Source organism: Amaranthus tricolor, chromosome 14 (genome assembly GCF_026212465.1).
Source record: "Amaranthus tricolor cultivar Red isolate AtriRed21 chromosome 14, ASM2621246v1, whole genome shotgun sequence".
NCBI lineage: Eukaryota > Viridiplantae > Streptophyta > Magnoliopsida > Caryophyllales > Amaranthaceae > Amaranthus > Amaranthus tricolor.
In genome coordinates this window covers 3,927,635-3,941,454 of record NC_080060.1, presented here as the reverse complement: position 1 = coordinate 3,941,454, position 13,820 = coordinate 3,927,635, and the positions used below count along the sequence as shown (strand labels likewise).

At 34.8% G+C, this 13,820-nt stretch overlaps 2 protein-coding genes across 2 annotated transcripts in view; one reads left to right on the top strand and one right to left on the bottom strand.

Annotated features, from left to right (window-relative positions):
• Positions 1-2,649: 2,649 nt before the first annotated feature.
• Positions 2,650-7,488, top strand: LOC130800542 (NEP1-interacting protein-like 2). Its single transcript, XM_057664138.1, has 6 exons — positions 2,650-2,872; positions 2,970-3,096; positions 5,244-5,422; positions 5,905-5,988; positions 6,351-6,509; positions 6,596-7,488. Exons 1-6 carry the CDS (start codon positions 2,792-2,794, stop codon positions 6,716-6,718), a joined length of 753 nt encoding a protein of 250 aa, XP_057520121.1. The 5' UTR covers positions 2,650-2,791; the 3' UTR covers positions 6,719-7,488.
• Positions 7,489-7,633: 145 nt separating this feature from the next.
• LOC130800541 (ribulose-phosphate 3-epimerase, chloroplastic) overlaps positions 7,634-13,820 on the bottom strand; it is a 6,232-nt gene continuing 45 nt past the window's right edge. The window contains exons 1-10 of the mRNA XM_057664137.1: positions 13,443-13,820; positions 11,828-11,942; positions 11,574-11,714; positions 10,991-11,104; positions 10,276-10,354; positions 9,868-9,977; positions 9,707-9,763; positions 8,399-8,468; positions 8,209-8,315; positions 7,634-7,860 (exon numbers count right to left, since the gene is read on the bottom strand). The exon at positions 13,443-13,820 is cut by the window's right edge and continues 45 nt beyond it. Coding sequence (XP_057520120.1) covers positions 8,266-8,315; positions 8,399-8,468; positions 9,707-9,763; positions 9,868-9,977; positions 10,276-10,354; positions 10,991-11,104; positions 11,574-11,714; positions 11,828-11,942; positions 13,443-13,564 — 858 coding nt within the window. The 5' untranslated portion in view covers positions 13,565-13,820 and the 3' untranslated portion in view covers positions 7,634-7,860; positions 8,209-8,265. The remainder of the gene's footprint in view (positions 7,861-8,208; positions 8,316-8,398; positions 8,469-9,706; positions 9,764-9,867; positions 9,978-10,275; positions 10,355-10,990; positions 11,105-11,573; positions 11,715-11,827; positions 11,943-13,442) is intronic.

Sequence of the window (13,820 nt, the reverse complement as noted above, 5' to 3'; positions counted from 1 at the left end):
TATGGATAAATAATACAGTTACCTGTTGGGGCATTAACTTTCATTTTCTTGTAGGAAGTTGACTTTTTGTTTAATTAATAAAATACATTCTAGTCAATAAACATATCATATATTAATGATATTCATCAAGAAAAATATCTTTGCTTTAAAAGATGTACAATAGAGTCAAAACTACTTGACCCTACCTCTTAATTAATGATCATTAATTTTTATTTTGTTCAATCTAATTTGCATCATTTTATTTTTAGAATTAGTTTCACTTTTTTTTTAATCATGTTTATAAACATATTTTTTTTATCTTAATTACTTATATGTATTATCTACTTAAACTTTTTTTCTTATTCTCGAATTTAATTTCTTTTTTATTAATTTTCGTTTAAAATAAATGGTGTATTATGAGAGAGACGAAAAAAGTATAAATCATTTATCCTAGTCAATGATGGGTCAGGACTCGGAAGATAAAAATGAAGAGATGCCCGTTGAAATTTTGACATGAGCTTTAATTTCTAATCTATCAACCAAACTAAATTTAAATTTTATAGACTTGGTCATGGATAAATTTTGTTGAATGTTCCAATATTATTATTATTGAAAAATTAATATTAATAATCCAATCTTTTATCAATTCGTCGTGAATAAATTTCACCTTCGAATTATTTTTTAATAATTCAACATTTGCTCTTAGTTTACTGTTAACATACTGTAAGGGTATGTTGATGGCAAATTAAGGGCAAAGGTTGAATTATTATAAAATAAAAGATTATGTTCCTAGCAAACTAAAGGCAAAGATTGAATTATTAAAAAATAATTCAAAAGTGAGATTATTCACAGTGAATGAATAAAAAGTTGGATTATTAATATCAAAATTTTCTATTATTATTATTATTATTATTATTGTTATTATTTAGGTTTATTATTACTTGTTTGTGCTCGTGTTTTGAATTTAGCAAGAAATAGGGATGGAATGCTCTTAAAAGTGTATGGTTGTTTGAAAGGTGTCAAATGCCAATAGAAAAGTGAAAGTCCATTGAAGAAGAGTCTCACCCCAAAGGAAAGTCCATTGTATTACTCAAATCAGCAAAATATAAAAAAAATTTACTCCACCTTCTCGTCCCCCATTTTCGTAAGGCAATCACGTAAAAAATTTAACTTTTAACATGTTTATATTTCGTATTTCTTGCTAAAACTCAAAAGAGGAAAAAAAAAAAAAAACACCGATAATGTCAGTGATCTAAAAATCGTTGATAATGTCAACGAGTTACTCTTCAGTTAGAACCGCTAATATTGTGGATTGTCATATAAAACTGTTGACATTGTCGATAATACTATTACTTTGTTATTCCTATAAATTTCCAAGCCTATGTGTATCTTAATCATTAGGTGTTAGATTTAATAATAGCTTTTAAATTATAATCATCCAAATTAGCACAATCATTGAAATCATACTTCTATTATTTTTCTGTAATGACTTGCGTGAATATCATATCTTAAATTGGCGTAGTTTTTTAGGTTTTAGACAACTTATGATCAATAAGACTTCAAAAATTAATACACTACTTTTATGAAAATATACACGTAATTTAACTTTTAAAATTTTTAACTATTTACTAGATGGACCATAAAAATTATATTGATCAAAAAAAGTGCATACAAATTTTCAATAAATACACTATTTTTTAGATTTTCTTTAAATTCTCTTAACAATTCAGTTCCAATAAGATGAACCAATGTTACTTATTGAGAATTATATATAAATCAAATTTTAGATCATAAAAAGTGAAAATTGAATTATTTTGTGCAAATTACGATTATTTTGAGCAAATTCTCATAATAATTCAAGTCTTGGTCTGTGCATTAGTTAGACATTAAAAATGTATTCCTAGATGAGAATTTGAATGGAATAATCTTGTCATCAGCCAATAAGTATTCACGACCCAAATAAACAAAATTATGTTTGTTTGTCAAGAATATCACTTTAAATCTGAAATAGGTATCTTTGACATGGTATTAATGGTTTGTAAATTATATAACTATTATTGATTTTACTCACAATTATTAAAATTCTTCTTTTTTCATTTACAACCATGACCATCACATTGCATATCTTCTTTATGTCGATGACATTACTCTTATCACTTCATCCGTCTATTTTCATGGACATATCATTGCTAAACTAAGTTCTGAATTTGCCATGAAACATTTTGTCACTCAATTATTTTTTGGAAATTGTTGTTACTTATAATCCACTATTGTTTGCAAGTCTTTCAATACGACTGTCAAAGTGTAATGGTAAAATAATTTATTTATTTATTTGTTACGTCAAATAGCTTAGAGGCACTTTCTACTCATATATTACCGTATTTTTGAAATACTTTCAAATAATAGTGACATGTTAGTGACATATTGTATGAGAAGATATCACTACCACTTATAATTATAGTGAAACAGAAAAAGTATATATTTGACGTCATTTAATGAGAAATAACACAACAGATAAAGAGTAATGCTAATAATAGGCAAGTGATGACTGATGAGTTAAGTGACATCATTCCAAAAGAATAGTGGAATGTCCTCCTTTCGTTTGTAGTTAAAGTCTTATATAAATTTAATGCATTATAAAATAGCGTGTATCTGACAAAATCAAATAATTTAAGTAAAAAATTTATAAAATTAGTGTATAAATATTCTAGGGTAAATTGAATCTCACATTTATGTCTACTCCACTCACACCAATGTCCACTCCCAATTTGTACGATCAACTATTCATCACCTACTTATATCAAGCATTTAAATGCTTCAAATTCATTCCTTTTCCTTGGATCTGGCAATTATTTCAAGCAGCCTCTCTTCTCCTTTCTCTATCATGGAAGCGGTACCCCCTACACCTGTAGCTCATTCCTGATACTCTCAATTTAAGTATTTCTAGCATTACTCAATTGGGTCCAAGGGTGTTTCTTTTTTTTTCACAGAATCCACTAATGGAAAATTATGAAGATGGGTCTTTTGAAGATAGAGAGATTATTGGAGTTTATGATTATATACCCAAATTGATTGGTGGTGCTGTTTCTGGTGCTCTTACTGGTGTTTTCGCTCTTGGTAAACTATTCCTATAATCCCATTTCGTTTCTTTGTTTTTCGTTTTGTTTTTCATGATTTTGATATGGGTTTTGTTCATTTAGATTGGTTTAATAGTGAAGGTTGGAGATTTTGAATTCTTTGTTTCTGAGTATATAGTTTATGTTGATGTGCTACAAGATAATCATAAAATGATGGAAAATATGGTAGAGTATAACATTTATTAGCTTCATTTGTTTGGTTAAATGGGTATCATAAGACAACATGAAGGAATGACAAGCTCATTCACCCCTAATTTTAAGTAAGGTATGAGTAAGTGTTAGATATGAAGGAGGTATGTGTTTGACATTTTAATATTTGATTATTGGTTGATTAATGGAGATCAATTTTTTAATTTGTGGTAGTTACATCACAATTTTATCTGGGTTTGGATTATTGATGGATTGTTTTGATCATTGTTCATTCTTGTATTTTGTTTTAGTAATTCAATGATCTTGAGGGGCTAAAGCAGTCATTTTTAAAGTTTGATGAGTTATTGACATTGTTGCACTTTGGCTTGGCACCAGGGCGAGTCTAGAATGATGTCGAAAATATTTTGAAAAATATTCTTGAAGAGGTTTGAACCCAAGTCAAGGCATTCACATAGCAAATCTTCAACCAATTTAACCAACACTATTTCTAGGTATATGATTTTATACATATGCTGTCAGTTGACATCATTGAATGGTAATGGATCCTCCCCTGCAGTCGGCAGTAGGGTCATTAAACAATTTGCTAGAACTTTAATGGGCTTGATCAAGAGTATAATAGTTATTGGTAGTTCTGTAATGAAAGATTTTATCCTTGGCTGTTAATACATGCTGTTCGGCTTAGCCTAGAAGTGTTTGGTAGTAGCTTTGCATAGATGATCTATATAGATTTTCTTTAGCTTGGCTGTTAAAATTAGTTAGTATTAGAGTATTGTAGTGGACTTTATCAGGTTCTGTTTTATGAATTCATCTCTTTGAATAGGAAGTAGTTATGTCAAATGTTGGCTAACCTGTTTCCTACCTCTATTTTTCTTACCCATGTATCTTCTCTATATGTGTATTGGGAGCTTTTGGCACATATAAGCCGAAGCACGGTAGGTGTGTTGAAGATCGGGTGACTCGAACAAGGGTCTTAATCATGGGAAGGTGAACCAAGATGTGGGTGCATTCCAGCGGCCAACGCCGAGTCAGCGTTGGTGGTGTCTTGGTGGAAGACAAGTCGGCTTTTGTTGGCTGGAAACCAGAAACAATCTAGTAATAAAAGCCGACTCAACTTTTATGGGAGGAGGCAAAACGCCGAGTTGGCGTTGATTTTGGAAACTCAAACGTTTTTTGTCCAGAAACAAAGCCGACTCGGGTTGATCTGCAGGGGCACTAAAGCCGAGTCGGCTTTATGTGCGCGCCAGGCCAGATGGGAGTTTTTCCATGTTTTTGGCCAATTATTCTTGTTTTTGTAACCCTAATCTCTCTTCAAGAGAGGTTTATTATATAAACACCCCTCTAATTAGGGTTAGGGTTTTATAAAAACACAAGGGAGAGAAGTGAGCCACTTTGAGAAATTTGTCTTTGATTCATCTTGTAATTTCTGATTTTATAGTGAACCATGTAAATTCTTGATGTGATTTTCTTATTGTTTGTATTGAATCTTTATTGTTTTGGGTTATTGCTTCCGCTGTCCGCTCATCAAAGAGGAAGTGTTTACAGTTGATGTTTTGAATTGTATATTCTTTTACACTGCACTGTATACAATCCTTGATGTCCTCAACTTTTAGTGGGCTTCCTAGAATTGAATATTGGGATTTGGGACTTGACGAAATATATTAAAGGATGAAATCGGTGTCAAATAATTCGCTAAGTCCACGCAAACTCGATATGAATAAAGCGCATTATGGTTGGTTTTGAACAATTCTGGGTCATTTTGAGGGATTAGAGAATTGCGAATTAGAAAACTAAATTACTTGGCGAATTATGTTACACCGGTAAAATAGGTCATAAGTTCTGGTGAATTTTTGCTTGCAAATTTAAGTATTTAACTTTTGTACTCTATTCTTTCGACGGTTTAAGATTGACGATGGATTTGAAGATGAGAATGAAGACTGCATGATAACCTTGTTTTATATCTGACTTTCTATTTTGCAGCTGGTGCTTTTACTGGAGCCATTACCGGGGCTTTAGCTGGTAGGGCTTCTGACAGTGGATTGCTCAGAGGTGCAGGGTTGGGTGCTGTGGCAGGTGCGGTTCTTTCTGTAGAAGTTTTGGAAGCTTCTCGTGCTTATTGGTATTCACAGCAATCTGGTTTACGAACCTCGTCATCTATGGTTAGTATAATCGGTTCTTGTGTTTCTCACTACGTCCTTGAGACCTACGCAATATCACAATCCAACTGTTGGGGTCAGAACTTAGAACCTAACTCCATGTGTATACCTGAGACGATTGGCTTTACAAGCATCAACCCGTTAGATCATGTGCACTTTTTATTTGTGTGAAGTTGCATATGATATATTCTATCAAGGTACAATCGCTCTTTGTTATCACTAACAAAGTTAAGGTTGCGTACATCTAACCCCAAAACCCACCATTTATGAGGGATCCATTTTATGGCGTTGGGGAATGGAATTTTGTTGTTGGAATGTTGATACCTTGTTCATGACCATATATTTCTAGACCGATATCAAAATTTGTCTTGTTGATCCTTCTCCGTTAATCTTAAATTCATATTCAACGTGATCTCTTCATTTCTGGATGTCGGATCATGCTATACTTATCTTGCTTCTTTCTTTTCATCGATCTTTTGTTGCAGGCAGATTTCATAGAGGAGCTACTCCATGGGAGATTCGTTGAGGAACAATTACCACCTGCAGTATTAACTGGGTACTATTGGCAGGTAAGTCGTGCCATAAGCTTCAACTAGCTACGAAAACCTTGAGAATGCAAAATCATCCGCTGAATTTGAATTATCCTACGTGGACAACATTTTTTCCTTGGTAAAGATACGGTGTTCTGATTTCCTTGGATAGTATCACATAATTCAATAATTGCCTCACGAATCGTAAATTGAAAAGAGAGAATTATAGTCGGTTTTAGGCTATCTTTGAACCATTTTGAGCAAATTGCAAATTCAAAAGGCGAACTAACTAGCGAATTATGTTTCACTGTCCTTGGATCAAATGTAAAAAGGGCTCTACATCTACGACATCAAGTCCTTTTTATTGCTTCAAATTTGTAATATCGTATGCCAACTTGCAGGCTAGCCTTGTTAATGTTGTTTATGACGATGTTTATGATGTTTACGGTGATGTGTCCCCGAGAGGGTTATCTAGGGACTCACTGAAAGAGCTCCCCTGCCACGTGATCTTGGATATTAAAAACGCAACAGACAACGTATGCTGCACCATATGTTTGCAGGTCAATTTTTACTCATCTTTTTGCTCTTCATCCTTACCGCCTCCATTAGAGAAACGTGCTGATTTTCGTTATAAACTTGTGTCCAGGATTTGGAGTTGGGAGATACTGCTAGGTGTTTGCCTCACTGCGGCCACACATTCCACCAAAAATGTGTCGATAAATGGCTTGTAACACGAGGTTCCTGCCCTGTTTGCAGACGGGATGTTTGAATTGAAGTTTTGATGTAAATATGTACTCTCGGAACTATCATATGATTCCTACTTTTCTGGTGAGTTCTGTATTAGCTTTTGTAAATATTACCGAGCTTTGAGTGAACCCGGAAGGCCTCCTTCCCTCGTCCTGAATGTAGCCGCATTTTCTTCAGTATTAGTAGGGAAGAAATTGTTGGCATTTTGTAAATTTTGGACAATTTACTTTCGGCTTACAGCTTGTCTTATGTATAAACGCTATCAGCACAATAAGCTTTTTATATTTCACTTGCATTGAAAAACAAAGCTAACAAGCATAATTCAGTTGACTTGTTTAATCGGTGGGTTGGAAGGATTGACTGTTTTTGTTGATTTCTAAAATAGCTGGAATCACCCAGTTATTTATAGAAATGTTTGGTAAAAGTCGGTCTTTCAACTGTCTTGAGAATCATTAATCAAACAAGTAATTTAATTGTTTGACCGACCAACAAGACAAAAGCCAATAAAAAATTGTTCAAAAATCATCACCAAAAAAGTCTATTTGTATTTGTTGAGTGGTTCTTCATAAAAATGGGTAAATGAAGCTTGATCAGACCCGACCTATTTTTGATCAACCCGACTCAAAAATAACACCAAAATGAAAAGTGAAATGCCAAAACAACTCCGCCCCAAAATAAACCCAAACTACCCACTTCTCACACCCTTGTATTGGGTGTTACTTAAACATGCATAACAATCAAGACAAAAGTCCATACAAGAAATGCGATTATGTTAATATTTAGTCATAATTCAACCTTGTTGAGAGGCGATACTCGAGTTGAGGGACTCTCTTTGAGTCGCGACCTCCTCGTAATGAGAGCATTGGTCTGCTTTTTTTCCACTCTTCCCGGACCCTATCTTGGGTGGTACTCATTGGGACGATAATGATAATGATGATTTAGTCATAATTCAACCTTGTTGATTGGAAGTTAATCTTATTGGTAGTTATGAATGTCAATACAACCCAGAACATTTATACAGACGTGCACGAACAATATCCACTAAGAATGGACATTGTGCAAAAACAAAACTTGCATATGTTAGAGTTGTATTCCTATAATCGCCCTTGCTGGATGTCGTCTTCAAGCATTAACACAATGTCTGCGAACATCTGCTGCGTATATCTGTCACAAGCCAAAAATATCGATAAAACGAGAGATTTTTGATGTACTTTATAATCAAAACTGGACCAGCAAGTACATTAATGTTCAACCCAAAGATATAACAACTGACAAGAAACAAAATAAGTGTCGAAAGGGTTATTTAAACAACCATATTTAAGCATCTGATTATATGCTATAAAGGGACATAACTCCATAACATGGTCCCTGCTCACGTTGTCGAAATATTCATACAAAATTTTGATCATAAAACTCGGAAAATGAAAGTTTTTATATCACTTTGCGGGAAGAATTTTAATTGCACAAATCTGATTACGGATATCTAGAAATGAGGAGTGTGAAGGAACATACGGGTGTAAAAATATATTGATTTCAGGGTGTGTTTAACGGTTTTTTACGCTTAGAACCTCAAACGGCAACAGGTTCCGGCCTTTTGCTTGTCTTGATCCCTCGGATAGCTGCGTAAGAATCCATTCAAAAGTTAAAGGAATGATGGCAATTATTAGGATGGCTAAGTGTACATAAGAGTGTAAGGTGATACCTTCAGCATAGTCTTTAGCTCCAAAGACCGCGGAACCAGCAACTAAAGCATTGGCTCCGGCCTCGATGACCTGCAGAAAAAAATAAAATGCATAAGCTCTGCGAATTAATTTCGATTAACATGGAGATTCAGGAGGTGATAGGAGCAAGGATCTTGCAGTGCTGCGATACCACGACCTACAAAAGTTTTTCAAAACGGGTGCAGGGATTGATACTTAATGGCAACAGGAGAGCGGCCTTCAAGAAGACAACTATAGTAAAGTTAACCAAAAATAGGTGTCAAAACTAACTCAACCAAAAGCTTAAGCTGATGGTTGAGTTGGTTCCTTGACATAGTATCAGAAGCCAACGTGACAAGGGGTCACGGATTCGAATCTCAACCACCCCTCATTTGAAGTGGAATATTCAGCGTCGTATGAAGAAGACCTTTGTTGCATCTACACTTCTAGCACGAAGAACTCTCATGTGAGGGGTGTGTTAAGGTATATAACATATCTTGGAGGCTCAACCATCAGCTTAAGCTTTTGGTTGAGTTGGTTCCTTGATATGACGATCTACAGTAGGCCTTCAAATACCATGTCAAAAATGGGGAAAAGCAAAAGAAAATATTCCATTACATGAATCCCATTAAGCGGCTACCACCTAGGTTCCCATCTAGGGAGGGTTTGAGGGAAATACGGGAAAAAAGAGAGAAGAAAATAGAGGTGTGAAATTTGTCCCGATTGTTAAGCACTTGAAGACAATCATGTCACCAAAATGTATCGTTAACAACTTAAACAATTAATCCTTGAAGTTCATCTATCCTAAGTAATTGAAGTTGTAAGAGGCCGATAACATTATTATTGCGTCAATAGAGCCTGAAACAATAAAGAAAGACTGCTAAGTGACAGCACGGCTTTGACATAACACAGATTGAGAGCATGCTAAATCTTGTTTAGAGTCAGTATGGGCCAAAAATGCAGCAAAATTATTAACAAAAACTATTAGCAAAAGAAAGTTTGGGTCCAAGGCTTGAAAGCTATGTTACTTTGACTCGCATACTAATGTTGGATACTAGTACGTGTCCAAGTGTAGCATACGTCTAAATATTCAATTTTACGCCTAGAAGGAAGTGTCTAAGATGTCCAAGCATCAAGGATCGGTCACGGGTATGTGAAGCAAAATGAAGGGTCTGAGTAATATAGCTTGAAAGTAATCCATCAGGAAACCAACTGATAGGCGACTAGCTATTGGTCTTGCCCACTTATATAACTTTAGCATCAATAGATTCGGGTCATCTGTAGAGCAAGAAAAACTTTAGATCAAGTACCTTGTATGCATTTGCGGGACCAACTCCACCATCAACCTCAATCCATGGGTTTACCCCCTGCCAATATTTTGGGCAATCAATTCAGATTGTGTATACTAAACAACACCATCCACATGTAAAACAGGAAAAAAAAACCCGAAGACAATATGGTCTAGAATTACCTTCTCTGCACACATTCTTCTCAGGTCAGAGATTTTCTTGCATTGGCTCTCAATGAAGCTTTGTCCCCCGAAGCCAGGGTTTACCGACATTATTAAGACCAAATCAACCACTGATTTCAAAAAAGAATCATCTGATTAGCTGCACTTCACAAAGGATTTTAGTTCGGTTGCTGAAGAAAGTAAAGAATTGGTTTGATCATATGAAGTACAGCCAATTCCAGGAACATAAATTCGGAAGAGCATAAAAGGTGTGCGACCAGCCTAACTACTAATTTGTTCGTGTCAAACCACATCAGACCATTTTAACTTCGATATAAAAATTTATCTGAAAAACATACTCAAAAGTCAAGTTCGTCTTAAAAAGTCAAATAGTTTGCAAAGCTCTAAATTCAGAGAGATATTACTTACCATCAAGCACATATTCAATTGTACTTAGAGGGGTTGCAGGATTAAGGACAACTCCAGCTTTAGCACCCAAACTCTTGATCTGATCAAATGAAATTATTTTTGAGTCAAAACTGAAGATAGACATACAGGAAGGTATTAAAGATGGTGATCCACGAAAGATCAAACAAGATACAAAATTGATCATAGAGTGTTCTCATTTTTCACTGCCTAAATTATGTCCATTGACACTAGTGCCTCAGAAAGAACGGATAGTAGTGATATTGGAATGAGCTGGCGTAGTGTATCATAATTCGCTAGCTAATTTGCTTTTTGAATTTGCGATTTCCTCAAATTTGTCCAAGAATATCCCAAAATCGACCATAATTCTCTTTTTCGATTCGCGATTCGCAAGGAGATTAGCAAATCATGTGATATTCAGCTAGCCTTGTCAGGAAAGGTTGTGCTGTAGTTGAAAACAATGAAACAGAAGAATCTTTGCGACTTACAGCCAAAACTTTGCGACTTACAGCCAATTTGCTTTAGAACAAAACTATAGAGTTGTGGCCAAGCGGTTCATTGGGCTCAAACCCTTGATTTGCGACTTACAGCCAAAACTTTGTATTCTTTTGCATAGAATGCGAAAAAACTTTTTCAACGAAGAACTGCTATTAAAATCATTGAATGAAAATCAAGAAGATATGAAAGTCAAGATCTAAGAAATGCACTGCCAACTTACTTGGTTAACAGTACGATGCAAATGAATGGTGGATGATTGCTCACAGTGAACGCTCACTATATCAGCACCTGCTTTGATGAAGTCTGGGACTCTCTGCTCTGGCTCAACAATCATCTACAGACATTGCAAATTATATTTACCAAAAATCTACTATGAGAAATTTTACAAGAATTATCTCAAATATGCTTAGTCTTCACATTTTAATTCTCACTATGAACTATTTACTTATTTTTAAATAATCCCAACACAAGGGTGACTCCTCAATTTAATTCTCGCTATAAAGGGACGAAAACAGCCTCTTTGTTATCACAAGGGTAAGGTTCACTTACCCAGTCACCCCTACCCCATCTCCCTTATTACATCTACATGGGAGTCACTTAATGGCGTTAGGTTGTTGGATTGTTAATCTGAGGAGTCAAACAATAATAAGTCACAATCTAGTTCACTAAGCAAGGGAGAAACATTCTCGAGTAATTTATATTTGATTTTGGGAAAACCACATTCAATGGGTGACAATCTTGTGAGCTTTTTTTCCGAGAGAATAGGATTATAGAAGTATATGATATTGAGGAAGGGAGATTACCAAATGCACATCTAGTGGGAGATCAGTCACAGGCCGTAAGGCATCAACCACCAGAGGTCCAATAGTAATGTTTGGAACAAAACGACCATCCATTACATCAACATGGATCCAATCACAGCCAGCCAATTCAACAGCTTTTACCTAGAAATATCAAAATTAAGAAACGTTAGGTAGATTTCAGCTAAGGTACCATTCTAACAGTTAGGGATCACCTAAGGCTAAGGCTACAATTGCTTGGAGAAAAGATAATGTACCTGTTCACCCAACTTTGCAAAGTTAGCAGAGAGAATAGAAGGAGAAACTATGATGTCAGATTTTGAGAACTTGTCGACTCGAGACGTTGCCTTCACCACTGTTCGAATTTTTCTCCTGTAACAGCAAGCATGAGAATCGAAAGAGCTATACTTCCACTATTTTGACACAAGGGCAACATAGGAGATTGGAAATAATATTGTGAAAACTCGGGTAATAGGGAAAGAGACAGACAAAATGGCAGAAAGAACCATATGATGTGGCCTAAGAAGAGAAACATAAAAAAACCACCAATCCAGAAAAAGAAATGCTAAATTTATACCTGAATAACTAAAAATGACAAGTTTCTCACTTAATTGAAAACAAAGGAATGGGTTTCACTGTTAAACAGTCTTAGGAATAAACTGCATAAGTACAAGCTTATGTAGGTGTAGTTAGGACTTAGAACCACTAGTTTATCTGCGATGAATATATCCTCAAAGGAATCAATACAATATATTCAGAAATCTAACAATAGATCAAGAACTTTGTTACTGGGACTAGGGTACTAATGTCGGATACTGAAACGTATCAAAGTGTCTGATACGTCTAAATATTAAATTTTACGCCTAAAATGAAGTGTCTATGTGCCATACCAATGTCCGAGCATTAAGGATAGGACATGGGTACGTGAAGCAAAATAAAGAGTCTGAGTAACATAGATCAAGAATATGTTTTCAATGGTTGCACTAAACTAGCAAGTTGCTACTTATGTCATTGTAGAAAACAATGCATAGTTTCTTTTTTGCCTTCAAAAGGTTCCAATGAAGAGCAACATTTCAAACAACCAGACGCGTTTAACCCAAAAATAACAGTGCTAAATCTGCAACTACATTACCACATGGTTAGAACAGGGGAAAAAAAAAGAAAAAAAAAAAAAAAACTTTCATCATTAAACCCACCAGCACCGTACTATTGGCTACTGACTACTGACTAGTGATCAATGAGCATAATAAACAAATACTACAAATTTTGTTAGCTAACCTCCTTAAATGCTAGATTATAGCAGTGAAACATAATTCACTAATAGGTTCGCCTTTTAGATTCACAATCCGCTCAAAATGGTTTAAAAATAGCCTAAAAACGACCATAATTCGTTTTTTTGATTCGCAATTCGCAAGGTAATTAGCAAATTATGTGACACTGGATTATAGTCATCTGCTACTTCTACATCAGCTAACATATATGCAGCAACAAGCAATTACCCAATCCCATATCACCAAGAACTCAATCAAGATTCAAGGTCTATCTCTGACTTGTACAACTAATAATCAGTAACTTATATACCATTTTTCTGTAATTATTAAAGTAAGGAACACCATCTCTAAAGTTCAACCAATCAGTGTAACAATTATTCACTGCCATGTACATTTAAACATTTTCCCCAATTTCTAACCCATTTTAAATCAATACACTGATCAAACTAAAAAGTAATATATGTAGAAAAATCCCATCTTTTCTTTACTCCCACTAATATAAAAACTTGCCCAAACTAATAAACTTAGGAAATTGAAAAAACCCATGAAGTAAAAGGCTGATAAGACAAAACCCAGATGGAATTCAGCATAAAAGTGATACCTTGTAGAAGTCAAAGAATTGGGAGTAGAGGTAGATCTCTGAAGCTTGTGAAGATTAAGACCTCCACAAAACCCATTAATCTGAGATTGAAGAGTTGATTGACACAATGAAGATGTACTCATTTTCTGTACCTGAGTTTTTTTTATCCCCTTTTTAACTTCTAATACACACACAAAAAAAAACAGAGATTTCTTCTACTCTAAACTTTGGTCAAAGGCAAAGGAGGGAAAACTATGAACCAGATAATTTAAAAGAGAAAGATGGGATATTCCAAGGAATGTAATTATTGGCAATGATGGCTTATCTAATCTGCAAAATGAAATTGGTTGGTTCTCTATTGCTGATGAAGGTAAGAAACTGAAAGGGAAGTGGAAGAAG